Genomic DNA, 27,681 nt, shown 5'->3' on the forward strand with positions numbered 1-27,681 from the left:
GTGGACCACACATTTTTAGAGGTGTGATTTCTGTTTGAATCTGTTGCTGACAAAATGGGGCATAGTGGAATGAGGAAGTGAAAGGTGTGTATTGAAATGTGAACAAAAAGCATGCATGCACTGTGTAAGGTGCTCTCAATCTCTGAGACTCTTCAAAACACTGTTTTAGCCTTTTGAATAAAAATATAATGGCAATAGATGCATCTTCTGTCAAATTATTGATTCTGTCATTTTAATGTATTCAGTGTTTCTTCTTTGAATAGGAAAATGTCCATAAAAAGGTCATTGCTGATATTTTACTATTTTTGCATTGTGCTTACAAATAATTGGCCACAGACCTGCAAGCTAACAAAACGATACCAGTAATAAGGGTGGCCACCCTTGCTGAAGACTGTTTAATGATATGCAGTTGATTTGCACCTCGCCACTACTACTTTTCTTCCTAAATCTTAGTACAGCAACATGGAGGCTTTCCTTTAGCTAAATACTGGATGAGCTTCTGCACTATGTATGAACTTACCTCCTAATCCTCTCAGTTTGTTTCATGCTATTCAACTCCTTGCTGACTCTCTTCATAAAAACCCAGATGGTGCATGGGCAGCTGCACTCAGGGTACAATCAATTGTACATAGTGAGTACAACGGTCACCACACAGCCTTACACTTATTGTGGAAACCCATAGCTTTCAGGATGACCTGAAACTATCCACACACAGCTGTGTGTGGATGTCTGAGGAAAACTTTGTCCTGTCTGCAGAATATTGATACTTTTCAAGTGATTGTGTACATTAGCTTTGTCTTGAAAAATCTGTACGCAGTCAACGTGAACAAATACCTTTTCATTCTCTTGGTAAGCTAACCGTTACAGCTTTAAACGTTTTCACCTCAGTGTGTTTTAGGGCATATTTTAAATGATAGACTTAACTGAAAGCCAAGAGGGTTTAAAAATTTATATAGTTGAGATACATGAGGATTACAACAAATCTAAAGTGTGTATTTAAGAACATCTGGGATTTATAACAAGAAAATAAAGTAATGCTCAATATCCATATTAAATCCAACATGTATTGTATAGGCAACTAATCTACATACAAGGGGGAGGGAAAAAAAGCAATATCCTGTAACACACAATAAAAGATTGTTAGTTGATTTGTGGTTTGTTTTTTCTTATTTATATTCTCCTAATTAGATCAGGACACTCAAATTATACCACAGATTTGAGGAATTCTGCACATTCATGTCTTTTATTATCTGAAAAGGTTTGCAGCTCAGAAAACTGAAGCCAAATATCTTTGGCATGGTGTCTTCCCCCCTCTGGCGTCAAACAGCAGGAACTGCAATAAGTACGAGTTCCCAAGGCATTAGAAATGTCTTCTGATATCTCTGCAACATTGTAAAAACCTAATATGATACCTCACTCTCTATCTCTAACTTTTTCTTTGATCTCTTCCTTTATTGTGAATAGATTTTTCTTGGTGTATTTTAGTAAGTTCAGCTTCCTGATGAATTACATCTGGACGTCACATGGCCACATACATATTAGATGTTTGTCCAGTGCAAGAGAATGAAAATATTTTTGCAATAAAAATCTATTTAGCAAATGCAATACTGTTTGTGGTAAAAAAAAACAAAAAACAAAAAAAAAAAACAATGTTTCCAGGTTTTGCAAATATCACATTTTTAGAAATTATTAGATAAGTTGCAGAAGGATCAGTAAAGAGACACAACCAAAAACAAAGAAAGCAAATGATCTCTCATATGCATGCACACACTGACTTTTTGAGACAGGTAATGTTCTGGTCCCATTGCCAGGTCACAAAGATTTATTTGACCCTTTAGCTCGGTCAGGTAGATCAGCACCAGAGTGGTCATGTGAACTAAATCTCCAGCAGAGACAGAGAGGGATGCAAAATAATCCCTTTATCACAGTGAAATGAGTGTAAAGAATTGGAGTTTATCACACAATATCTTTTATATTTCTACTCTGTTTTTCTGAAAATGTAGACTAATATTATATGCTAAGAGCAAATTTGACTGAATTCAGGGAGAATCTGTCAGCCCAGTCTTGGCTTAAACACAATGTCTGCAGAAATGAAGACTACAAAAATAAAGTCAGTCATTAGTGATATGAAAGTACAAGTCACAGAAATATTTGTAGCTATAAATCAGACTCAGCTCTGCTGGTTTTGAATATTTACGCCTATTTACAAATGCAGCCTTGTAATGTCTGGAACCCATGAATGGACCACCTGAGACTTTCTATCAGAGCCCAGACTAAATGTTAGACGTCCCTCAAATATTTGAGTTTTATGACTTGCACTCAGCTTTATTTACCCAGTAACTCAACCATGGATGCTTAAACATCAGGGGAATGTACACACAAGTTCCTTGAAATGTTTGAAATGTCTTACTTTTGAAAAAATATCGTGGCTCTGCGCCACAGGGAGGCAGTCTGTGGCTAGACGCCTGCCAGATCACAGTGAAGGTGAGGGACTCTTACATGGAAGGTACTGTTGTCTTGTCTGCTGTTGAACCTGCCTTGGACGTCTTTGTATGTCGCCACTCTTTTGTTCACTTGAACTGAATAAATTTCACCAACGTGATCTCTGGCCTTGGTCAGTCATTTTTTTGTTTGTCCGAGCATAAGAGAACCCCGTCACACAGGTCAATGAGTTTTCACAGAACAGGAAGGTCACTTTGATGAAATCTGTTTGGCATTTAGCATGTCATCCAAAGTTGGTTTCATATCAAACAGTGTAGTGCTGTTCAGATAAAAAACTGGACAGCTCATAGCACGGATATGACCATGGAATAAGAGAAAGCAACATCCTGCAACATCGCCTTGTACTCATAGCAAAATAGGCTGTATTAGGAACACTTTCAATAAACCTGAGCTGGAGCTTTGTAATGGTTGTATATCTTAAACCACTTTGTAACTAAGACCCATTTGAATACTTCTTCTCTAAGTAGCCTTTCAGCATATTCAACAGCATCTACCCAAGATCTTCTTTTTCATTTATTAGCTCATGTCTTTTGAGAAGAGTGCTTGGTTTCAACTAAAACTGCAACACTAAACACTACAACAATTGCAGACTATGCTCATTTACAGAGCTTTTCCATAGTTGAGGTTATTGTCATACAAAAACAAACAACACAAGGTTTGTAATGTAGCATCAAAACAGAGAAGAAACATATCTCCCAAATCCAGCATTAAAAAACAAAAGAATATTCCAAATTCATCATTTGTGACTTTATCTGTGATATTCTTTGTAGCGCTGCTTCTTTTCTGCAATATAATGCTAATTGAAGTTTGGCAAGGAAATAGTTTAATGTGTTGACCCTTTAACACAAGTAAAGTTTGGCATATTTTTACTTTGTGGTAGAAAAATACACATTTGTCACCAAAACATGTTCATTGCTTAGCTGCACACACTAAAATGATAAAATGGCTTAACATGGTGCTTTTGCTTGCATACAACAGTTTGCACCTTCAGGCATCTTGAAATTGCACCGAAGGACAAGCCAGATGTGACATTTTCTTCATGATATCCTGGCTGATTACTTTATTTGCTTTGGGTCATATTTAATGTCAGACAGTGATAAAGAGATAGTTGTTTTGTGCATGTGTTTTCAATTGTGCATGAAAAAACATGCTCAGAAGGGGAAAAACTAACTGGAATAAACAAAGAAGAGTTCAAAATAAAACTGGTGGTACAAGAAACAAGCAGAGACACATGACCCTTAGGCTCATAGTAATGTTAGCCAACAGCAGCAGAGATGGGTTTCGTGTTTGACTGGTTCCAGTAATAAGCTGGTTCCAGGCTGTACCCTCCACACAGGAGCCTCCTGGCAGTCCTCTCTGACCCCTCCCACTCCGCTCACCACCTCCTCCCCTCCTAACCAAACCCACCTGTATTTCAGCTCCTCCCTCTTTTCTCAACACCAGATAGACTCCTACTGTACTTTTCTTCTTAAGATAAGAAAGGCTTCATTGAGCTCCTCGCCTCCTCTTGTTGATTCCTCCAGTCCTTCATCACTTCTTATGCAGCCTGCTTCATCTGTTGCTCATAAAGCTCACCTGTGATGATTGAACACAACATAAGGCCTATTGACTTGAACAAAACCTACATTCTTGTTCTGATTTTTTTTTTCTTCTGTTTTTGATGCTAAGGGGAGGAAAATAAAATGTGTCTACGTTGTGTTTAACTTTACAGTTAAACAAGTTGTTTGCACAGCAGTTCGGTGACTGAATATCAAAGACCTTAAATGGTATTTTACCTATGTTGTTTTATGGTTATGAGAAAGTTGTGGTTTATTATTTAATAAAGCACCTAAGAGATAAATGATCATTTTTTATCATTTAAAATACTTTTTTTGGTCTCTTTACTGTGTGGGAACCACAAATAGCCTATTTACAGTTTATCATGTGATCATGATCAATTAATTAGAACAATATTTCTATACTCAAATCAAGCAATTAGCACTTTACACCAGTTGTGTCCAAACATTTTGGCATGCTTGTAATATTTCTATTTTGTGGCAGTTAGTCTTTTTTATTTTAAGTTGAATAATGTTTCAAAAATTCCACTTATGCCACCCAGTTAGAAATCAATAATTTCAGCTTCATTTAGGCAAGTTCTAACATTGTGGAAACAGCTGAAAGATAAAAGTACAGCTTGTAAAAAATACATCAGAAATGACACATTGCTTTAGTTACACAATTATTACTACAATCAGCAGGGCTCTCTGCTGTTTAGACATAAATACTTCTGTTTGGGGTTTCTTTTTAGCAAGTGAGCAGCACTGTCTCAAATAATAAGCTGTTGGATAGAAAAACATAACTATAGGTCTATAGGTTGTAATTTACAGGATGAGCAACCTGATTTTTTATGGGGCAAAATCAAGTTTCAGCACAAAATAACTGGTGCACAGCTTCATATAAATGGAGGACACATTGAGAAAACCATAGAGAGAAAGGCTACATTTTACTACTGTCTGTGACTCTACGTGTGACTGCGTTCACGTGTCTGTCCTCAGCCTTCCTGTGGGTAAACGCTTCCTGTCAGGAAACAGATTCACTTTCAGTGTCAACAGAGCTCAAAGCTCGCCCAAGATTGTATGAAGCCTTCAGCAAAATTTGATTTGGTGCCTTTTTACCTGTTAAGAACGTCACCAAAACTAAGAGTGTTTCAAAACAGATCTGGTAGAATCTGGGAGGGAGACAATTGGCTTCGTGATTTTACCAGCTTAACTGCTAAAACTGATAATTTTTCACTTCTAGAATATAGTTGTGAACAAACTGAGCTGAATGAATAAACATTTGAGTCTTAGATCAAACAATCATTCAATGTATTTATGCTGAAGCTATCAAATAAAAATTTATTTCTTAATCTCAACAATAAAAATCTATAATTTGTGTGAAAAATTCAAGCATTTATAGGAGGCCGCTGATGATTAAGGGTCTTAAGCAGCAGCTTAGTTAGAACCTGCAACTGTTGTAAAATTTGGATATTATAAATAATTTTTCAAATTGTAGTTATAACAAAAATGTGCAAACCAACTGTTGAGCATGGTTGTGTGAGCAGGGTGTGTGTTTCTGTCATCATGTGTTTTCTCCCTGAAGTCCTGCTGAATTTAGGTCAAAGGCTGACAGGAAGATGTGAAGGTCAGTAAGGTTAATTAAAGGTCAAGAGTCACTGAAACACGCACATACTCCACACTGGTAAGTATATTAAAACACTTTAGAGTCAATATCTCATACTGAGATGTTTGGAATTTATAGTGAGAAATGAAATCCCAACTAATTAAAATGTTCATGTTTGGCAAAACAAACATTGATGTAAAGTTTTATTTTCCCCTCTACGCCCATAATTAATGAACAAAAGTTAAAACGTCAATGTGACTTAAATTGAAACATAACTTTTGAATTTAAATGTATTTTCCATATCAGTTTGGCGATATCAGTTTATGTTTAACATCCACATGGCATCAGTCCACATACATAATGTGATTAAAATACGACTCTCTGAAACATCTGTGTCCCAGATGGCATTTCATAGAGGAAACATTTCAATGAAGCTGTGTGGTAAAGACATAAAACTGTGAGAACCTGAATATTTAAACGTAAACAAATGATCATGCTGGGTTTTAAAGGAGAACACATGGATTTAATTTAAAGAATTCAAAGAAAACAAATTATAGGGATTTAACTTGATTAAATTTGTACACAATAACCTGCTTTGAACTCCTGTATGGTCCGAGTGGCTGTTCCTGCCTGTTCCTTTCACTCAATCAACATTAACCCAGAGGTCCAGCTTGCTTGCTAAGCTGTCGGTTTTGGTAATGCCTCCCAAAAATCATCAAAACATATGTTGTTTGAGACATGTCTGACTGTTGAATGATGAAGAGCAAAATTTACTGGGCGCTCGTAAAATGCTTTTCACACCACGATACAAGGTGCTTCATGTCTGCGGAGGCTCGTAAATTCTTTAAGCTTGTAGTCTTGCTCTACATCTGACCCTAGTCTGTCTGGAAATACAGGGCAACTTCCTCTGTGCACAGTCAACCAGTTGCACAAAACACAGACACACAGCATGTGCAAAGGTCCTGGATTAGCAGGGGATTATGCTCTAACACAAACACACACTGAGTCAGGAGAATTTGATCTAACTGCTTAAAACTCATCTGGGCTGTTATTTGTCTAATTTTATATTCAAAACTACACCTGAAATTATATAACATTGACATTAGGTCAGGAGAACCTTTTAAACATTATGGGGAAGTTAGAGAAAGAGAAGTGGAGAAATTCTGAATAAGAAGAAACATCCTGTGTCAGCTGGGTACCATCCTTTGGTTCAGTCTTTCAATAAAAACACACACAGCACAACTGCGGACTCAGAAATTCTTAAAAACAACCAACTTTATACTCCACCAACATATTCTGTTCAGTGACAGAGCACAGAAGGAAAGTCCACCTGTATGTTGAGTGACTCTGATGAGGTGAAACTGTCATAAAAACTGCTTATATTTTACATAGTCCATGTTAAGAATTATGTTACTAAAAAGCAGAGATAGCATGCAGGAATTTTTTTTCTTTAACGTGAAGCATTACCATCATGTAATCATCCATCTTGTCTTTCTTTTCCACTGCGATTTGACCTCTTTGAATGTTTTAGAGCATGACCTTTCTCAAAGCTGGAGGAACTAACAATTTATGTTTAAAATTTTAATAATCTGCAGCTGGAATTAGGCCCTAGAAATAAGTCACATATTTTCAGCAGAATGATTTCACATCAAATTATAATCATAAACCTATTGGTCATAAGTCTGATTCAACATTCTGTGGTCATTCAGGGTCACAGACTCAACAGTAGCTGATTCAGCTGAAGATGATTTACAACAAATATCTGGCAAGATTTACAGTGAAACATTTGCGTAGTATGACTACTGCTATGAGTAAAGTCTTGTTCTCCTTTTTCCCAGCCTTAGTGCTTTCACAACTTTCTCCTGTTCTTCATTCCAGTCTTCCTCTTTTTGGAGTCTGAAAAGCATTCATTTCAACATTTTCCTTCTTGTTGGTCTGTATCTTTGTCAGATTCCGGTGATGACCTCCTGTAGCCACATTTTGTACATTTCTGCATCTGTTAAATCTTAAAAAATTACAGCATGACACAAGTTACTCATACATTTTTATGGAGTTTGCGCAGTGTGACCTTAACGATTATTGAAATCACACAGTGTGTGCTTTGACAATCAGGTGTCTCCTTGGACAGTTAAAAGTTGTAAATGTATTTAGTTGTCTTTCTTTCAGCTGCTCTGTAATGTTTTATAGTTTGAGTTGTTTTAGTTCACATAAATTTGTCCCTGGATAATCTCTCTAAATAGTAGCTACTTACTCTTCATACATACTCCACACAACCCCACCATCTTCTCTGAGTCCTACTTTGTCTCAAAGCATAAGTCACACTCTCACCTGGTATAAATCTCTATTACCTGTCATTAGCATTCCTTCCATGTTTCACATGCTCCATTTGCTTGAAACAATTATCATTCTGCTCATGTTTCTGTGAATCGTCTGCCAGGAGGATTCCTCATACGGACAGAACCTGTCAGTACCAAGAGCTGAACAGCTGCGAGCAGCAAGATCACTGATGAGATCCACCTTCTGAGGAAACATTGCTGCACGTTGATGATGTAAAGTTTATCTACTGAACTGTATCTGATGTCAACACTTGTCTGTTGCTGTGTTTTGTTGTTTTTCTGAACCGCTTTACTCTTAAAGACAATCTTTTTAGAAATGTTAAAGCTTTTTCTGTTTTGCCACTTTTTGGGCTTTTCTTTTTTTGCGTTGCCTCTGTATTTTGGACTGATTTCTTGTCTTTTAACCTGCTGCCTGTCTATCACAGTGATGCTGAGGTGATGACATGCAGGTAGACGTCCGAGGCCGAGCAGACCAGTGCTGGACAGTAGACTCCTTTATTCCACTGTAATAAACAAAAGGGAACCTGAGGGACCGGGGCCCCGTGACCACACTGTGAAGGATATGAGTGCTGAAACCGGAGGGCCCCTCTATAATACAGCTCCTGTACCCTCTCACACAGACGTGCACGTGTCTTTTTTATCGAGGTTCAAAATCGTTCTGTAATCCCATAGGTTTGAATCTTAAACCTGAAACTAAACTCACCAACTTAAACTTGCATTCACTGCTCAAACCACAGTTTTTCAGGTTTTTGGTCTTCAATCAGATGAAATAAACCCTTATAAGTATTCAACTTTCTTTAATGGTTCTCTGTATTTTTAAGACATTTCAGAACAGTTGTCCATCCATCCATCCATTTTCTTGCACCCTTGTCCCTTAATGAGGTCGGGAGGGTTGCTGGTGCCCATCTCCAGCTAACGTTTCGGGCGAGAGGCGGGGTTCACCCTGGACAGGTCGCCAGTCTGTCGTAGGGCAACACAGAGACACACAGGACACACAACCATGCGCACACACTCATACCTAGGGGCAATTTGGAGAGGCCAATTAACCTAACAGTCATGTTTTTGGACTGTGGGAGGAAATCGGAGTATCCGGAGAAAACCCACGCATGCACAGGGAGAACATGCAAACTCCATGCAGAAAGACCCCAGGCTGGGAATCGAACCCAGAACCTTCTTGCTGCAAGGCAACAGCTCTACCAACTGCGCCACTGTGCAGCCCATCAGAACAGTTGTATCCCTGCCAAATATTGCACTCTAGTGGCAGATTTCTTTACTTACTGATGTCCAAACTTTGTTGTAAGAACTAGTACTATGTTTTACCTGCTGTCTTACAATGGATGAGATCAATTTGAATCAGACTGAAATGTGTTGACCAAAGTGTCAATCCTGTGTTGTTCACCTCTCATCTAATGCTCAGTGGAGATAAGCAACATAATATCACATAAAACTAAGATAAGCTGTCAATCATTAGCTTATTTTCTCAAAAGTGATTACAAGAACAAGTCATTATAAAGGGGTTAAGAAAGGCTATACTTAATCTAAAGGCTGTAAATGCATTAAGCTATTTTCTTTACGTAACACAGGGAAGGAGGTTAAAGTTTAAATAAATAATGAGGGTGTTTTACAGTAGATGGGAACCTCAGAATGGCCTCTTTCATGCGACTTCTCATTGACTGGGATGAAGGGAAAATCGTGTGGGCCTTCACTATTTTGGGCTTGTGAATCTTTTAGTTTGAAGTTTCTCCCACATGACAGAGATTAGCAGTTCAGAGACGCCACGGTCTTGTGTTTGTACCAGTCTCCTTCCTCCTTTCTCTCACACGTGTTTGTCTTGCTAATAATGAGGAAGAGGAGGAGAGGAAGGAAGAATGTGAGCAGGAAGAAAGACTCATGCCTTTCTGTGCCTCTCAGAATTTCAACATGTGAGGTCTGAAAGGAAGGTCAATGTCCCTTTACTCCCTCTCTTGCCTGGTTGAGTAATAGAAAAGTTATTCAGTTTTTTCCTCTTTTTGTGCCATTTGTAGTCATTTCAACATTTAACATGTCCTGCCCCATACTGTCACAGTGATGCACTGCCAAGCGCAGCAGGATATTTTTACAGACATGAAAACATATTTTAGATTGACCAAAAAATATTATTAAAAATGCACAGATTGCCAAGGTACTGTACATAACCTTTTATCTGGACAAAATCAAATTGGGCTGAAGGAGCCAATAAGAATGTGTCCTTTATGCAACAAAGCCTCTGTTCTTCTTCCCTTCATTTTTCCAAAAACATTTCTGCAATTTAAATAAAAATGAGCTCCTTTGATATCCCGATAATGATTCATAATTTCCCTGTCGGCCTTGATGTGAGCTTCCATAAATGTTGCCAGAACTGCAGAACAACAGGAGTTGAACAAAGCATTACATTTGTCCCAAAATGTTTTGTTGAGAAATGAATGACAAGATAATCGTTACAATCTCATGCAAATGTAAAACAGTGTAGAATTCAGTTTTTAGTTTCATTGATTTTAAGGAGGCTTCCTGATGAAAAGTTCCTGCTTTGAGAAGTTCTTATTTTAACTTCCTTCATAAAACTTCTCCCTGATTAACCAAACTTTTTTTTAAGAAACTGGTTGTTCACAAAACTACACTTCATAAGAAGAAAACAAACAAACAACCTAAACTCAGTAAACTCCAAGTTTGAAAGTAACTTTGATGAAGTAAAACTAGAAGTTTATGTTGGCAGAAAACAAGTCTGGCTTTATTAAAAATAAATCAAACGACTTGCAGTTTTTGATTGCAATCAGCCTGGTAACAACTGATCTGCGTGATTGTTGGACAACATATCAACTGTTGAGACGCTGTGTTACAGTAAAAACAATTGGCATCCAGGATATGCAAAAAAGAATCAAGTGGAGAGCCGTGTGGGAGGTTTTCTTAAGCTTTTTCTGGAGGAAACAAAAGAGCTTTTTAGTTGCTCGTTTGACCAGAGACTTGATCACAATACCTTTTTAGGGAATTAAAAAGCCTGAGCAAAGTAAACTTTGTTGGTGTTTGAGTTTTGCTGCAAACTGACACTTTGATTAACTGGATTAACAAAAAAGGACTGAGAACCTAACATTGCCAAGGGCTAATATTGTAGAGCGGTGGAAACAAATGGGATGTGATCCAAAAGATATCTGTCGTCGCTTTATTCTGCTTCCAACATTTCTGTCTAATGTGCAGCACAGCAGAAGATCAGAGGCAATTCCAGACGCAAAGCCACAGAAATAATCCTTAAACTCATGAAAACACGGCTACCTGAGCAGCTTGACTTATCTGTTCACAAAGTTTGCAAAGAAAGCTTTTCAACAATCATTGGTAATCTAAAGTAATTATTCAAGTGTCGTCTCAAGTTTTATACTGGGCTGGTCAATGTAGATGCCTTCATAAATATTAGGTTCCTGTAAAACGGATAGCACAAAGAGAATAAAGTGCTGTTAAAGATGAAGCTGATTAGTAATGACCCAAGCTTACATGTATAACATTAGATGTATGCATAATACAAATACAAATAGATACATAAATATGCAAAGTTGTGATACTGTTGATTTAACAAAACCTTATTCCACCAATTATTATTGCAGTGTTTAGTCAGACAGAAGCCTAAAAACAACAGCTAAAATTTTCATAAGCTCAAAACTGATTTAAGCAAATCACAACTAAATAAAGAGTCACTATGAACTCAGCCAACAACAGTTCAGAGCCAAAATGTGTGTCTAATCAGATGTGAGCTGGATAAATCAAAGAGGCAGTAAAAACATTAGCAGCACTGGTGACATGGCACTGTTGTCTTTCATAACAGAACCTCTGCAAGAGGCACAAATCTCTCAAAGTAACACTTGGGTCAGTCGGGCTGTCAACGCTGTTCCAGCACAGTCAGCGCTGTAGGCCAACACCTAGAAGGTCTCTGGTTCACATCTCTCAGGGGCCGTTTTGTGTGGAGTCTGAATGTTCTCACCCAGTGTGACAAAGTTTTCTCCTCTCCCAATTCCACTAAGAACCAAAATGCCACTGTAGCTAAAAAACAAACGATTACAATGTGTTGCATCTGCCTTTCATTTGAAGCCGTTTAATCAGTGAATTTTCTGCTGATCTTTGGTTGTAAATACTGTTGCCTCACATCAAAAGGCCCTGTGTTAAATTCCTGGCAGTTCTGTGTAAAGTTGCTCTCTGGGTATTCTGGTTTCCTCAGATTGATCAAAAGCATGCAGAGTCATTTTCAATAAATTAGAATATGTTCTCATGAGGTTGTCTTGTCAGATAAAAAGTACCTTGTGAAAAAAAAACACAAAAACCTTTAAGCATTTCTTAACATTGTCTTATTTGGCACGCTTCTGCATTAAAATGTTTCTTTAATTTGCTTCACTGTCCCTGTGACTGATTGGCAACCTGTCAACTTTGCACACCATGAATCTTACCCTATGACTTCTGGAGACAGAGGTCTGGAGAAAGACCCCATGCTTTGCCCAACAGGAGCATTTAAATATTCACTATATAAATTATATGCACAAGCTGATCTTGATCAAATTATTGTTTAGTTTCCTAACTCCCTTTCTCAGTATATGATGCTGATTACCGCAAACCTGTAGTGGTTACTTGAAACTCAACCATGTTTGTCTTACATGACTTTAAATTATTACAGCTGGGTCACAAACTAGCACATAAAAAGGTACAGATTACACTCTTGCTTCCTTCATTTCACAGAAACTGAAGTTGAAAGCTGTTTCTAAATGGATCCAATAGGAAGCAGTTTATTCTCTCTGCAGGCAGCCCTCAGATGGTGAGTCTGTCCCTTCAGAAACAACATCCTGTCACAGAGCAGTCAACACGTCTTTTGTTTCAAGATTTTATTTCTTTTTCAATACACATTATAATATTATATTAGACATACCAAAATGTGTCTTTCTGATGGCTGCAAAAAGTCAGTGTTTGCTCTCTGTATTCAACACAGATGAGCTTCCTGCAAGGTTTGAATTCAGATCTTTCCTTTGGATTTAGATCAAACCCACTGAAAGAACCATGTTAACAAATAATTACTACTTTTTTAAACCCTTCATTGGACACCCTCATGTAAAATGTATTTCTGCAAGAACAAATAAGTCTACAAAGGACTACAATGAGTGATTTCATGTAATTGGACCAGACTGCAGGCCTTATTTCTTTGTTTCATAATATTAAATTCAGCTGAGGACCGTAAACAAGCTGGTTAACTCTGCATGAAGAGGTGAAAATTAGTTCTGGTGAACTCTTGATGAATTGTCTCTAACAGGATGTCCTCCCCGTCCTCCTGGCCTCCATCTACCCCTCCCTCTCTGCCTCCGGCTGCTCCTCGGGAGGATGCAGGCAGGTGGAGCTCCGGGGTGTAGGTGAAGCTGTAGGATGTTCGGTAAATGAGGCCGTCAGTTCTGCTGAGCGACAAAGGAAGGGTGATAATGCGACGAAAACAGTGCCAGCTGTCACTATAAACCGAAACATCTGGGATGACGCAGAGCAGAGATTTGGGAGACCTAAAGAGAGAAAAGTGCATGAAACAGAGGAGTAAGACTTATGGGAATAAAAGCAAGAGAATAAATAATTCTTCTTCACATTTGTCACTTGATGTTACGTGTATATTTCCACAAGTAGTGGCTAGGATCACTAAAAGTCAGGTAATAACTAAGATGGTGTATAATATTTCTATTTAATGTGTTACAGCTCAAATGACAAATAAATTACATCCAGGACTTTGTATTGTTATTATGGACAATTGTGTGTAAAAATTCAGCAAAAAGTAAAACCATTTAAAAACCTTCCATAATTTACACAAAGTTGACAAAATGAAAAAACAAAAGTAGCGTAAAATAAACAAAACCAAAGAAATAGTCATTTGTCATTTAAAGTGAAATTACACTTTGGGGCTGTGTGGTTATGAAAGGTCATGCTGCCGTCTGGCTGCAGCTTTTCGTACAAGCAGCACATTGTGGAGGGATAAGTTATTCAAACAAGGCTTTCCTAGATACGGCCGAGCTGCTGGGAGGATTTCTGGCAGAAACTTGTGGTGAGCCGTCCTCTACCAGAGACCCTGAAGTATGACTCCCCAGCTCTTCAGGTGTGGGATCTGAGGCCAGTTCTTGCGTCAGAGGAACTGCTTTCATCCTGTGTGAGATTCAGTAAGAGGATGGATGGCTGTCCAGTTTTTGCAGAATCATCCTGTAAATTAAAAGCTCCCACAGAAGATTTAAGTGGAGGAGTCTCCCTGTAGGCCGAGCTGCTGAGTTGCTCCATGTGATGCTTACTGTGTTAAAGTTTTCAATATGACTCTTTGCATACGTCTTTTCTAATCTGCAATTATTTATCTTGGATGAGGCTCAGTGCCTCCAAATCCAAAGCCATGGTTTTGAGCCGGAAAAGGGTAGAGTGCCTTCTCCGGGTCAGGGGGGTCGTCCTGCCTCAAGTGGAGGAGTTTATGTATCTGGGGATCTTGTTCACGAATGAGGGAAGAAGGGAACGGGAGATCGACAGGCAGATTGGGGCAGCGTCTGCCGTGAAGCGGGCGCTGTACCGGTTCATCGTGGTGAAGAGAGAGCTGAGCCAAAAAGCGAAGCTCTCGATTTACCGGTCGATCTACGTTCCCATCCTCAGCTATGGTCATGAGCTTTGGGTCATGACCGAAAGAACGAGAACATGGGTACAAGCGGCAGAAATGGGTTTCCTCCGCAGGGTGGCTGGGCTCTCCCTTAGAGATAGGGTGAGAAGCTCGGTCATCCGGGAGGGACTCAGAGAAGAGCCGCTGCTCCTCCACGTCGAGAGGAGCCAGTTGAGGTGGCTCGGGCATCTGGTCAGGATGCCTCCTGGACGCCTCCCTGGTGAGGTGTTTCGGGCACGTCCCACCGGGAGGAGGCCTCGGGGAAGACCCAGGACACGCTGGAGGGACTATGTCTCTCAGCTTGCCTGGGAACGCCTTGGGATTCCCCCGGAGGAGCTGGAAGAAGTGGCTGGGGAGAGGGAAGTCTGGGCCTCCCTTCTGAAGCTGCTGCCCCCGCGACCCGACCCCGGATAAGCGGAAGAAAACGGATAGATGGATGGATGGATGGATTATTTATCTTTTAACAATATCTCTCTACAGCTTCACTGACTTGCTCCAATTTAAAGTTTACCCAGTATTTCTCTGTTTACCTCCCTCCTGTCATAATCTGGATTTCCCCTTATTGAACTCACTTGAACATCGTCTCAGCTTCTCTGTTCCCAAACAACATCTTGAGGTGAGGGCTGAAGTTTTCTCCATGGATCTCCAGCATGGCAACATGTCCTCCACCATTCACCTTCAAAAACATAGGGAATTTATGAAGACTATATTTTTATCTCAGATATTTGTTCAATTTTATATTAGGCTAAATAGAACCACAGATTAACCCATTTAAATAATGCTGATGTCTGTAGTGTCAACATGTAACCAGATGAGGTGAAACTGATTTAAGAAGATCTGTGGAAAAGAACTCCACAATGTTTTTTAATTAGTCATGTTCTGACAAACTCACCTCTAACCCATTAATAACAGGAAAAGGACTGACTGGAGTCTGAATGCAGGCCAAACCCTGATTAAAGGTGAATTCAACCACTTCCACGCCAATAATGGTCCAGCAGGATCCATCGTTTAGCACCACCCTGCTGGAGTCTCTGATGCTGGACGGAGCCTCATCAGAGTAAAGGTGGAGGAGACGTCAGAAGACAAGTTGACATAGAGATTGAGATAATGAAAATAATTAAAGATAAAGTAAACGGAGCATAGAAAGAAAGGAAAATAGAGTGAGGTGATGCTTTACCTGGTACTGTATGATGGTATCGTTCAACAGGCACAGATAAGAGTTGGGATTGTCTCTGAACTGAAAGGCACACTTGTGTAGCTGAGAAACGGGTTCGTCCACGTCTAAGATGGCGTGCTGCTTGTTGACCTTCCGGATAACCTGAAGGGATCAAAAATCTCAGGAATGTTTTCAGACCCTCAAAGATAATTTCTGCAGAAAAATAAAAAAAATCGAATTCCTGTGAAAGCGAGTTTAGTAAGCTAAAGGAACAAGCTGAGATTTTACTAAAAACGCCTCACTTAACTTTTTTGTGGTGCATTAGAGTTGTATCCAAATATTTACATGCAGTAAACCTTTCACCAACTCACAGCTGGGCAGGGGGGCTTCCTATAACTCATGTTAGGCAGGATGGGGTCTGCATACCCTGGGCTATTTAAAAAAAGTGATATTCAACATGGAAGCATGCTAACTTATTTCATTCTGGACAGCTTACAATAATGTAATCACTGTAAGTCATGGAAACCCCAGACTTGAGCATGGCTTAATGGAAATAACTCAATATCCCTTTGTTCTGGTCAGACAGGTTGCTGTAAATGAATTAGACATAGCAGACAGTGCAGTGTTTTTGCTCTTGTCACAGTTCTGACAGCTGAGAGGTGCCTGTGCATCCTATGTTATCCTTGTAGTTGAGGCAAAGTAAAATCAAAGCATAATCACAAAGGCAGCCTGTTAAGCTTCCTTCTACAGTGCTATTCACTCATGCAGGCTACTTAATGCTATCATTTAGTTAAAAAAAACGTGCTCACTAGCAAGACAAAGTCTCTCTGAGTCATTTCTCACAAAAAGGCCAAGACTGTTTTATGAGGTTTAAAAATGTAAATGTTTTGGAATATTGATGACTGTACAGAAATGTTTCCTTTTACATATTGGTTTGAATTTCCTGGCAATAATGGATATCAAGAGGACAAACATGTAGATGGAAAGAGCAAAGAGGAAGAGTTGTTGCTCTGCAGAATGGCTTCCTGAGAATAATAGTTGCATCGCAATTGAAAAGTTATAAGCTTGGCGCCAGCTTCCTCCCCTGATGCAGGATAATGTGTTGCTGAGCAAGCAGTCAATCGATCTGCAGTGGTATGAGTATGGCTTGTAAGTGTAGCTTTTATGTAAAAGCACTTTGATTGGTCAGTATGTCCAGGAAATTACTAAACCACATAAGCCCGTCTGTAATTCTAGCAGCTGTGTGTCTCATCCTTCCCTCTCTGTTCTTTCTCATCTGTAGTTGTTGTTTTCAAGTAGTGAAAACATTGTTTGATTTAATAATTTTGACCAGTTACAATGTATGTGTGCATATTAATATGAATAATCAATGTTTATTAAGGGAGCTAATAACAATCTCAAAATCAAGCTTGTCTGTCCAGTCAATTAATAAAAAATATTTCAGTCGTTTAATTTTGGTAATTTTATGTTTAAGGTCCAGATCGTAAATATTAACAGCCGAGAATTAAAACCCTTCTGACTCCACAGCTCACAAGATATTAAACATGTTGTTTTAATACTTAAATCTGCTGATCTGGTTGAACTTTATGGTCCATACATCCAACCTTAGACATCTGGGAGAAAACCACTAAAGGAATCAGAGCCAACAATCTTGTCACGCTAACAACTTAGCAGGCAAAATTTCTCTAACTTTAAACAAGCTGTGCAGTAATAGGAATCGACTACAATAACATATAGAGGTGTAGCATGAGGGTATAATTTAACCGACTTCCACAGGACCCACAGCAGAGTGTGTTGTGTCAGCAGCTCAAGGGGTGTAAGAAAAGGTCTGTTCAGCGAAAAATGAGGGACTCTGTGCTCAGACATTTATCTGAGTATGGAATAAATTGGATGATGGGAGAAAATGGAGAACAATTTATGGGACTAAATGTTCACATAACCATCTAAGGGTCAGAGTTGATATTATGTTGGGATGAAGGGATAGGAGCCATTTTAAATGCTCTGCAATTATAGAACAAGGACAAAAACAGAGTGAGAGATTATTCTCTTCAAATTTTCTCAGGCTACTCATTAATCATAATTGCTACTTAAGAGGTAAGGTAACTATTTTGATGGAAACTCTCAATAGACAAATTTTCTCTTGGTTCCTTTGGATGAAAATTTGAGTTAAATAAGGATATTCAAAAAATGATCATGTTAGCATATTTGTATTCAAAGAAAAAAAAAATCTGACCAAAAACTGTTTCTAAATACAAGATTAAACTGACATTAATAATGTTTTTGTACCCTTAACAACAATGAGTTAATGACAAAACTATAATCCAAAACATGAACTTATTCATGTCCACTGCACTGCACACACACACCTGACATTTTGGTTACTTTCAGCTGTTTTCTTCATGTCACTTCAAAATGTCCCTTTTTCTGGTCTAGTCTAAATAATCTTTTATTCCTGCAGGTTTCATTCCAAACTCTGCACAGCATGAATATTATCATAAGCTCAAAATTCCTATGCTGTTCTTGTTGAGATATGTCCAAGTTTCTCCTATATGACTGATCCTATTTTGGTAATTTAATAATTCAGAAACCTTTTGATGTAGCTTATTCACACTACAGTATTTAAAGTGACAGTTCTCTCTTAGGAAACAAAGCATGACAGCAATACATAAGTCTAATAATATGGCAGCAAAACTGAGGTCCTTGCCCTAAATCTGCATGTGTGTGTGCGTGTGTGTGCATGTCTGCGTGCGTGTGTGTGTGTGTTACCATGGGTGGCAGGGCAACTCCTGACTCAGTGCAAATTAACTGGACCACAGAACCGTAACAGATGAAGCCTTCACTCAGCACAATCCCGCCGTGGTCAGAACGCTGGTCATCCACTACAAACACACACAAGAACTTTGTGTGATTATTCATAGAAATATTTCCACCATGTGAATAAATGTTTTCTTATTAAACCTTTTAATTTCCATACAGTAGAGTATTTTTTGTGACAGTAGGAGTGATGTGGAGATGGTGTGAGGAGTGCTGATGGATGATCACTTTGAGGCTGAGGTTTTGGCTGTGGGAGGTCTGCGCTCTCGAAGCATCGTGCTACATAAATAACCTCCCTGACCTTTAGGTGGGCTACAGCAGACTTGTGAGGGGGAAAATGCTGATGAATACCTGCTTACACATACAGCGTCTTTATTAACGCAGGGAGGCTGAATTATGAGGTGAGCTGTCTGATAGCTGAAGGGAGAACTTTGATGCTATTTTATTACAGAGATATTTGCTGTTAGACCTCATGAGTCAGCATTTTTGTGAAGATAAATATACATTTTGGCACTTTACCATATCCAACCTTTATTCTGTGTTTTTTTTATTTCAATTTTGTTTCAATTCAACTGTTGGATGCACATTTCATCATCCATATTTATTGCCAACCCTTAAAAACAGCATAAAAATGACGAGGACCCATGTTTACCTTGTCACCAGGCATGGTAAAAGGTAATGTACAGGTGGGAAAACAATGTTCATATCTCAATTAGAGAACTGCTACAAAGATTTAGTCTTTGCAACTATTTGATTGTAATTGCATAAAATCTTGCTGCGTTGGAGGAATTCTGAAGAAAAAAAAAATCTGTCCTAATATCAAAAACTTAAACATGTGGATTAATCCTAACAAACGTTCCATGTTTGAAGATGTGATAAAGCATCTCCGGCACAATGTTGGGTATGGTGGAGGACCTGTGATGCTGAGCACCTGTTTCTCTTCCAAGGACCTGTAACACACTGTTAGAGTACATTATGGAGTACATCCATTGGCTTATCAACCTTCTTCCATGGACATTAATGTCCCCAGTTTTACAGCAAACTGGTGCTAAACATTAGCATTTAACCCTGGATACTCTAGAGAGATTGATTAATGAGAACTTGGAGAATTTTTTGCACGTTCTAATCATGTGAAATTTTAAAGGATGCATGACCACGTCTGAATACAAAAAGCTTTGAAGATACTTTACAGGTAGCACACCAGCAGTGACACACACACACATTTACCCATGATGATGGTGAAGGCTGTCCACTGTCTGGCGCTGGCTATGAAAGCTCCTCTGTCCACCGAGAGGTAACGAGTGCTGACCGTCTGAGAGCGTAAACGGTTGAACAAAGCCACTTTGGAGCAGGAGGATATACACACTGGAAATACATAAAGGCACACTGTCAGACACACTACACTTATTCATACCTCAGGTCTTTCTGTGAAGAGTAAGAGAGTAACATTTTGATATTTCATGCATCGTTCCCATCTTCTGCTGTAATGAACAGACCATCATGGTGGTTGTGCACTGTTAGACCCCTAAAACACTGCTTAATAATTAAAGTTCATGTCTACATATTATGAATCTTATATTTTTTTATTGTTCTAGTAAAAATTGTAGACTTGGATGTGTTGGTGCATTCATCATTTCAGTAAACTCTGGTTCACTGATTAAGCGACACAAAATAAAGCCAAACATTGTGCTGTAATACCAAACTAAATGTCTGCCCCATAAAAATGCTAACTGCCCCAATGACACACTTATAACTACACTGGTTCACCAAAAGATCCAGATTTGACTACTGAAGAGGGTCAAACTTAATTAGTCTCTGATTTGTCTCAAAATTTCACACTGATGTGGGTATTTAAGAATGAGTATACCCAGAAAAATACATGCTAAATTCAATAACTTTAATTCAAGCTAATTCTTTTCTCTATATTGATTTTCTTGTCTTCCTTTCTACCTTAATGCTTTGTTGTTTATTTCACAATTTGTACAACATTCTACTGTGACAAATTTACTTTGCTTTGTTGTAAAAGTAAAGTAAATAAAAACACAGATGGATTTCCTGGATTGAAAAGTGTGACTCACAGTCAGCATTCTTCATGGACTGTCTCTTCTGGGAAGGTTTGGAGATCACTTTGATCATCCTGCTTTGGAAGGAACCCACTTCCTGTCTGTTGCCTAAAAAAAGTCGCAGCAGCAGGCAAAAATGCTTCCTCTTGTCCTGGTCGGAGATGAAGAGAGACTTTGCACAAGCAAACAACTGCAGGAGAAACAAAGACAGTCAGTGTCAAAACGAAAAAAACAGTAACAGAAACTAGAACTTACTGGGATAATTCTGTCTCAAACTACTTTTAGAGAAAACTTTCAATTATCTCTAAGCCAGAAAAACAAAAGCAGGAGTACAGCTTTGTTTTTTTCTCAGGGAACCGAATGCTGCTGTAATTAACCATGAGTCCATCTGGACACCCAGATGCCGTTTCCAGCTCATTCTGGAGGATAACAGACAGTTTCCAGAAGGGTTTTATAATCCCTCCAGCAAATTCTGGGGCTGCTCAAAGTTTACCTGATTAAAATGACTTTGATAGCTCCTCAGCACGTCGTTAAATGCTGTTGAATCCTGTTAATCACCTGTTAATTCAAACTGCTCTACAGTTTACCACTTATGAACAAAACATCAAGATACTTGAACTTCTCCATTTGAGGTGGAGTCTAACCTCCAACCAGCAATCCGAGATTTCTGGGTCGGGATAATGGACACTTGTCCATTTTGCACCCAACTGCAAATTGCTCCAGGACACACAGGAGGCCATGACCTTTGACCCTTGGGGGAGTGTGTTGTAAACCTTCTCCAGATTCACAAAACACATGTAGACCAGGCAGCCAAGCTCCCATGAATCCCTCTGTGATTCTGGTGCCCTAAAGATCTGGACAACTGTTCCCAGGGGCTGGATGAAAGTGCCTCTGCTCCTCCTGAGAACATGGTGACCGGATCGAGGAACCGACGTCTGAACCGGCTCCTCAAACCATGAGCGTACCCTTTCATTTCTAAATAAACTTTCTTGAAGGCAACCAAAATAATTTATCATCTGAAAATCCTTTTCAATACCAAATAAAGGCCACTAGAGCCAACAAAACATACAAAAGAAAATGATTTTGATGGTTGAAGTTAGATAATATTGGTGCCAAAAAAAAGTATTTGGAAACAAAACATGAATTCTAACACCACATTTGTGCAAAACATAGATCATAGCTTCCTCACCCTTGAGTTTGGTTGCTCATCAAAGAGCAGCTTGAATGTGTCTGCTTGTGACTGACTGGAGCTGTCCAGACACATGTAACCACATATCCGATAAACTGAGTCCCCATAACCTCCCGCTGCAGGACAAGTGGTGAAAGAAAATAGGGAATGATGGGGTGGTAGGGAGTCAGATAGAAGAAGAAATAATTTAGATTGAAGAGGATTATTTGATGTCTTAACTTAAATGTTTTTGTCATGTTACCTTTCAAATGATCCTGCATGACTCTCCATCCATGACCGCTGATATAAACACAAGGTGGAGGGCAGAAAAACCTGATGGGGATGTGGGAGACTACATCAAATTTAAATATACAGGCAGTTTTTGCACTTTTATGCACATTTTAATAACTGTACTGAACTTTTTCTCAGGTTCTAAGTCTGTTCTTACTGTACGGTCTCATTTCTTATTAGTCAGACATTTTATTCTTGCTTTACTCTTATCTGCTTCTTCCTAAAACTCTAAACTTAAGCATATTATCAGAGTTTTTAGTCAATTTTTCCTGCAGTTCAAAGCAGGAACATGTCCAACAGGTTCAAAGAGCCTCTAATGTGTCATGACTTCACATTAGATAAAAATACAACGACATAAATGGGGGGTTATTTCAAGTTAGCCATATTGTTGCATTTTTTATTTCTGTTATCTTTTGCATTGCAGAATGCTTTTTTCAATACCAGAGACACATTACCAGACCTTTTCTCGTTGCCATAAGACTTCTGAGCAACCTTGGCGTGCAGGATGGTGACGCTCTGGTCTGCATGAGCTTCCCGTTTTGCCTCTCTCGCTCCACCCAGAAGATGACAGCCTTGAAAGCCCGGGTCAAGTCTCCTAATTGGATGATGATGGTGTCAGTAATATACAGCCACAGAGTGTATTATTTGTACAGTTTTTTATATTAATTAGTCATGATGGAGCAGCATAGCAAACATGTTGCTTTCCAATATTTTGAAGCAAATAAAGTACTTTCATTTTGGAAAACCTAGTTGAATCTAGTCAAATTATATTGCTTTTTAAAAAGTATTTTTTTTCCCTCTTGGCATGAATTTGGATTAATAAAATGTGAAAATTGAATTGAATTTCACAACATTGCGTAAACAAATTGAATGTTACACTAAAATGTTCAGCTTAGTCCTATATGCCTTCAGATTTCCACATGATTCAGCATTTTGTTCTACTAACCAATCAAACAAAGGTGACCCACCCCCACCTCTGACCCATCCACCAAACCTACCAGACTCCTCCCCACCATTCTTGTCTGCCAAACCTCTCACATACTTCTCTGTCTTGCTTAACTTCCTTAAGTAGTACCAATGTGATATATATCCTTCTTTCACATCTACAAAAACAGTAAATCATCTGGACTCCTCTAGAGTCTAAAGCAGAACTCTCACTGACCATTTACTGTCACTTTTCTCCTCAACCCAGCTTGAATAAATAACTCTTTCTTCAACCATATCACCTACTATCTCCATTTGTAGTCACAGTAGTTCTGCACATTAACTCAGGTGTGTTAATAATAATAAGTTAAAATTGATTTTAAGTTTTCCATTTGTTTGTGGATTTTCTGTTTAGTTTAGCTTAGTCTGTTTAGTCAGTGGATTTTCTGCTCAACTGATTTTCCAGTAGATCAGTTAAACAGTAACTATTGGTCAAATTGTTCTGTTAGGCTGTTGTCACATTAACTGAGTTTTCTCTCCACTGTAACAAAGTAATAAGGAGGCAAAAGCAAAAAAAAGTCCCAGAGGCCTGGACTCTGGAATGTCACACATAATGAAATCTGTCAACACAAAAAGAGGAGAGAAGAAGGCAGGATTTTAAAGAACAATAGGACAGATTTGAATTGTATGACTGATGGTTGAATAGAAAAGACATGACTGTTTATTTGTAGATGCAACTTCCGTCCCTCAGGACAAAACCATGAAAATCTTAAAAACTAACATATTTTTTATTGCTGACAGAATAGAATATGGCATATTTATATAATCAAAAAGTCAGTGTGCTACAATTTATTTTTGTTGCATTTATGTGACCAAAACCTTTAACTCAGAATATTGAACAAAGTTTTCTGGAAATGTTAACACAGAAAAGCAAACAGAGCAAGACCTGAGCAGACAACTGCCCTAAGTAGGAAAACATTTACATGTTCAATATGTGTCAACCTGACTTTCATAAAGAGAGAGGGGGAAGGAAAACATATACAAAAAAATTAATGTTTTTTTCACCTTTTCCAGCACACTGATGTAAATCAGAGCAGCCTGCTTTACATGCTTGCTTTCTGAGCCATTACCAACATTTTGCCCATGTTTGAGGGCGATCCCATTCACACGGTTTAAACCTGCGTGGATGTAGCTGTTAGTGTGGTCAGTCACCAAGGTGACAGTCACCTCTTCAAAAGGTCAAAGAACAGTAAGTTAGGAGCTCAGACCTCCAGGAGAAACACTGAATGGGCTGAGGACAAAGCGGGTGGGGGAGGGGGAGAACGACCTCCTACCTCCAGAAAGTAAATATTCTGCTGCACTTGTTGCTCTAGTCAAGAGTTTCAGTGATACAAGCATGCATGACTCAACTGGTGTTGTAAAGTCCATCCAGCAGAGACACCACCTTATGTCTCCAGTATATTAGATTTGAAAGGAGGGTGGAGCCATGTGTGGGTTGGGCGATTGGCAGTAATTGGAACATTATTGTTGTTAATTGTTAATTGGACATTTTAATATTAAAAAGTCAGGGCTGCACGGTGGGAAATGTCTCCCCGTGTAGGTGTGGGTTCACTCCGGGTGCTCCGGCTTCCCCCACGTTCAACAACATCAGTACTCATGTTCATCCATTGTAAGATTTTTATTTCTAATTCGAAACAGAAAATAAGACAACCACATTTATTAATTACAGGGAGATTTAGAGAAAGAAAATGTAAACAACATTGAACAAAAAGAGCCTTTTAGAAGTCTAAACCTATATGAATTGGGAACAATTTAGAAAAGTATTTATCTTTCTGGGCAAGATATATATGTCTAACTATACATATCTTTATCTACATTTATCTATGTAGATAAAGATATCTACATAAACACTGCCTCTATCTATCTATCTATCTATCTATCTATCTATCTATCTATCTATCTATCTATCTATCTATCTATCTATCTATCTATCTATCTATCTATCTATCTATCTATCTATCTATCTATCTATCTATCTATCACATTGCATCATTGGAATCAGCTGGTTTCCTATCAAGCTATAAGAATGATAGAAAACTTGCTAACAAAATGCCTCTGACCTGCAGCCCTGAGCGGTTCTAGACTCAGGCCAACAGAAGTGGCTCTTTGGCTCACTTATATGTTAAATGATGAAATATCGCCCTGTTTTTTGTTTCATTCATTTTAATTGCCATGTAGGCAGCAACTTATTCACACATATATGTTTATTATTATTGATACTTCAATTAAAGATGAATTGTGCAAGTTTATGTTCGCATACGCCTCAGAAAGTATGTAGTGGTTACCGGTTCACCTCTGCTCCAAACTCTCCTCAGCTCTCACTGATATTCGTATTTTAGCAGGGGGTGCGGTCTCCCCCTCCCCTAATTTTCTCCTGGGATCCTAATACCTCAACTCAACTCAACTCCTTCATTCCATCGGTTCCTCAATGAGAGGTTAGACCTTCAGCGCATTTTCACGTCCAAGCGCTCATTCCTCACGGTTCCCCTGACAAAAGCTTGGGATACTTTGAACCGCGACCTTACGGCCTCTGACCCGGGGAACCGTTTTTTGTTGTGTGCAAATTGCTTTTTTGTTCCGGAGGTGAAGAACCTCGGTGCTAACCGGCCTACCTGTCCCATCCGCCGGTCCGCGGTGCGTCGTGCCAAGGCATCAGCGTCCCCAGGTGAGTCAGCGGGTTTGTCGGGTCGGGGGGAAGTGGGAAGGTGGGGAGCAGAGCGGAGTCTGTATGGGAGAATAGCGCCTGTTGCATGGACGTTTCTGACAGACCGAGAGAGATTTGGGTTAATAATCTGTCGAAAAACGGGGAACATCCTAAGACCATTTTAGTATCATTTACCAACGCTTTTTGCATAAGGAGAAAAACTTGTGCAGCTTAAAAAGTATGAATCTTTTCAGAGGTTACAGATTCCAAGTGGTTGTTGTGGTTTGTTTCGTTTATTATTGTTTTCACCAATAACTTTACACATTTTTAATATGTTCCTGTTTCGATCTAAGGACTAATAAATAAAGTTAACAAATCTTTTTTTTTTTTAGCAAAATGGTGCTGCTGTAAAAAAAGGCGTAAAAAGCTGACCAATTTTTTGATATTTTCGAAATTTTGAAAGTGGATAATGATGCCGCTGTAGAGTTTGAACGTTTTTGTTTGAATGAATGAATGCAAGTGAGTGAGTGAGTGAGAGAGCAATGCTCTAGGTTCCCACTGGTTGCCTGGAGGTGACGCTGTGTACAGGCAGCATGAAGGTGGTGGTCAGAAAGTCAGACTGATTAGTCAACCTGTCTAAGCAGAAATAAATAAAAATCAAACTGAAACTGAGTCTACACACACATAGACAGATGAAGGGTCATTGGATCCAAGATTCTGTTGACCATTATAACCAATTGAGGCAATTTAATATTTCTGCATCAACTAGATACTTCACATATAAGTGTGAAATCGGTTGTCAAACCACTTTGCTCCTTATTTCTAACCTCTAATGAAACCATAGCCAATATTAAGTGTTGGGCTTTGCTATCAGAAACACTGTTAAGCTATCAGAAACTCTTTCTTTTATCAAACCAAGTATGACTTGGAAGGGAATTTAAAATGTTAATCTTTTTGCTTTTGGATGTTGCAGCCGCGTATAGGTTCAAACAAGGCGTTGAATTCTGGCTCAAGTAGATCTATAGGAGCTCAGCAGGTATTTCAGTGAGATGGTTGAGCTCCAGTAAAACAGTCAGGCAGTCAACAAAACTGCTAACAGTAGCAGAGTCAACATCTGCTTCCAATCTAACGCCACTAACAAGAAGTGCTGTGTGTTCATCTGTATGTGCGCTCCAGCTGTCACTCAAATCTCAAATCACTAAAAAAATGGTCCAGTGACTGGGAGACTGTCTCTGCCCACAATTACATCAGAATATCTTTCTGCGTCAGTGTGTATGAACACATGGTCTACATCTTTGCTTTCCTTTTTCATCTCAGCTCCAAACTGTCTGTTAAATCTACAGAGAAATTATATTTTATATATATACAGTATAACTCTTTTTTTTTTACTTCATCTGTACATGCCGTTCCTCTCTTTTCTCACCCTCTTTACTCCTGCTTTAATTTCCGCTCCACTTGAGAGGATCATCTTACATCATACTCAGTGGGCAAACAAGGGAGAATAATGTCAGAGTTGTTCTTCAGATATCAACTCACAAGACCATAAAATAGAAGTTAAGTTTAATTGCTTTCTTATAAATGCATAAAATCTACAACATGTGGTCCTACATTTAAAACAATTTTATATCTTAACCATCATAATTATATTCTTATATTTTTAGACATGTAATCCCAGTTCTTTAATTGGGCCACTTCTGTTCTCCTAGGGAAGTTGCACATTTTTTTGAGGTGACAGGTATTGGTGGCAGGAAGCACTTTGATGAACTCTCAAGAGTTTAGTACTTATTGGACAATTTTTAGATTTTTGGACAATGACTTATGGGCTTTTGATAATGTTTGGAAAGGAATAACTTGATTTTTGAGCAAGCTTAGACTTATTGAATGTGGTCATTATTTCAAGATAAAGAGTGCGTTACTCCTGTTCATTGAA

The 27,681-nt window shown here is 38.8% G+C and overlaps 2 protein-coding genes across 8 annotated transcripts in view; one reads left to right on the forward strand and one right to left on the reverse strand.

Annotated features, from left to right (window-relative positions):
* Window positions 1-11,564: 11,564 nt before the first annotated feature.
* On the reverse strand, window positions 11,565-26,113 carry rbpjl (recombination signal binding protein for immunoglobulin kappa J region-like). The gene is made up of 11 exons (XM_081606962.1): window positions 25,720-26,113; window positions 22,584-22,718; window positions 22,095-22,165; window positions 21,854-21,969; window positions 20,680-20,854; window positions 19,829-19,966; window positions 18,554-18,666; window positions 15,809-15,949; window positions 15,524-15,679; window positions 15,204-15,307; window positions 11,565-13,513 (listed from the first exon to the last, which is right to left on the reverse strand). Exons 1-11 carry the CDS (start codon window positions 25,959-25,961, stop codon window positions 13,213-13,215), a joined length of 1,692 nt encoding a protein of 563 aa, XP_081463088.1. The 5' UTR covers window positions 25,962-26,113; the 3' UTR covers window positions 11,565-13,212.
* Window positions 25,274-27,681, forward strand: part of matn4 (matrilin 4) — a 28,327-nt gene continuing 25,919 nt past the window's right edge. For 3 of the 7 annotated variants that reach the window (XM_081606955.1, XM_081606957.1, XM_081606958.1), the window contains exon 1: window positions 25,275-25,772. The gene's annotated coding sequence lies outside the window, so the exon portion shown is untranslated. Of the gene's footprint in view, window positions 25,773-27,681 lie in introns of all 7 variants that reach the window. The other 4 variants (XM_081606959.1, XM_081606956.1, XM_081606960.1 and 1 more) reach the window with 2 other exon arrangements.

The sequence above is a fragment of the Poecilia reticulata genome, chromosome 5, assembly GCF_904066995.2.
Source record: "Poecilia reticulata chromosome 5, P_reticulata-male-v2, whole genome shotgun sequence".
NCBI lineage: Eukaryota > Metazoa > Chordata > Actinopteri > Cyprinodontiformes > Poeciliidae > Poecilia > Poecilia reticulata.

Coding starts and splice junctions, on each gene's coding strand:
- rbpjl (XM_081606962.1), bottom strand. CDS start 25,961: ATGCAAAAAGCGTTGGTAAATGATACTAAAATGGTCTTAGGATGTTCC. Junction 15,308..15,523: donor CTGTTATTAATGGGTTAGAG/GTGAGTTTGTCA, acceptor ATGTTTTTGAAG/GTGAATGGTGGAGGACATGT. Junction 13,514..15,203: donor GAAGCTGAGACGATGTTCAA/GTGAGTTCAATA, acceptor TTCTCTCTTTAG/GTCTCCCAAATCTCTGCTCT.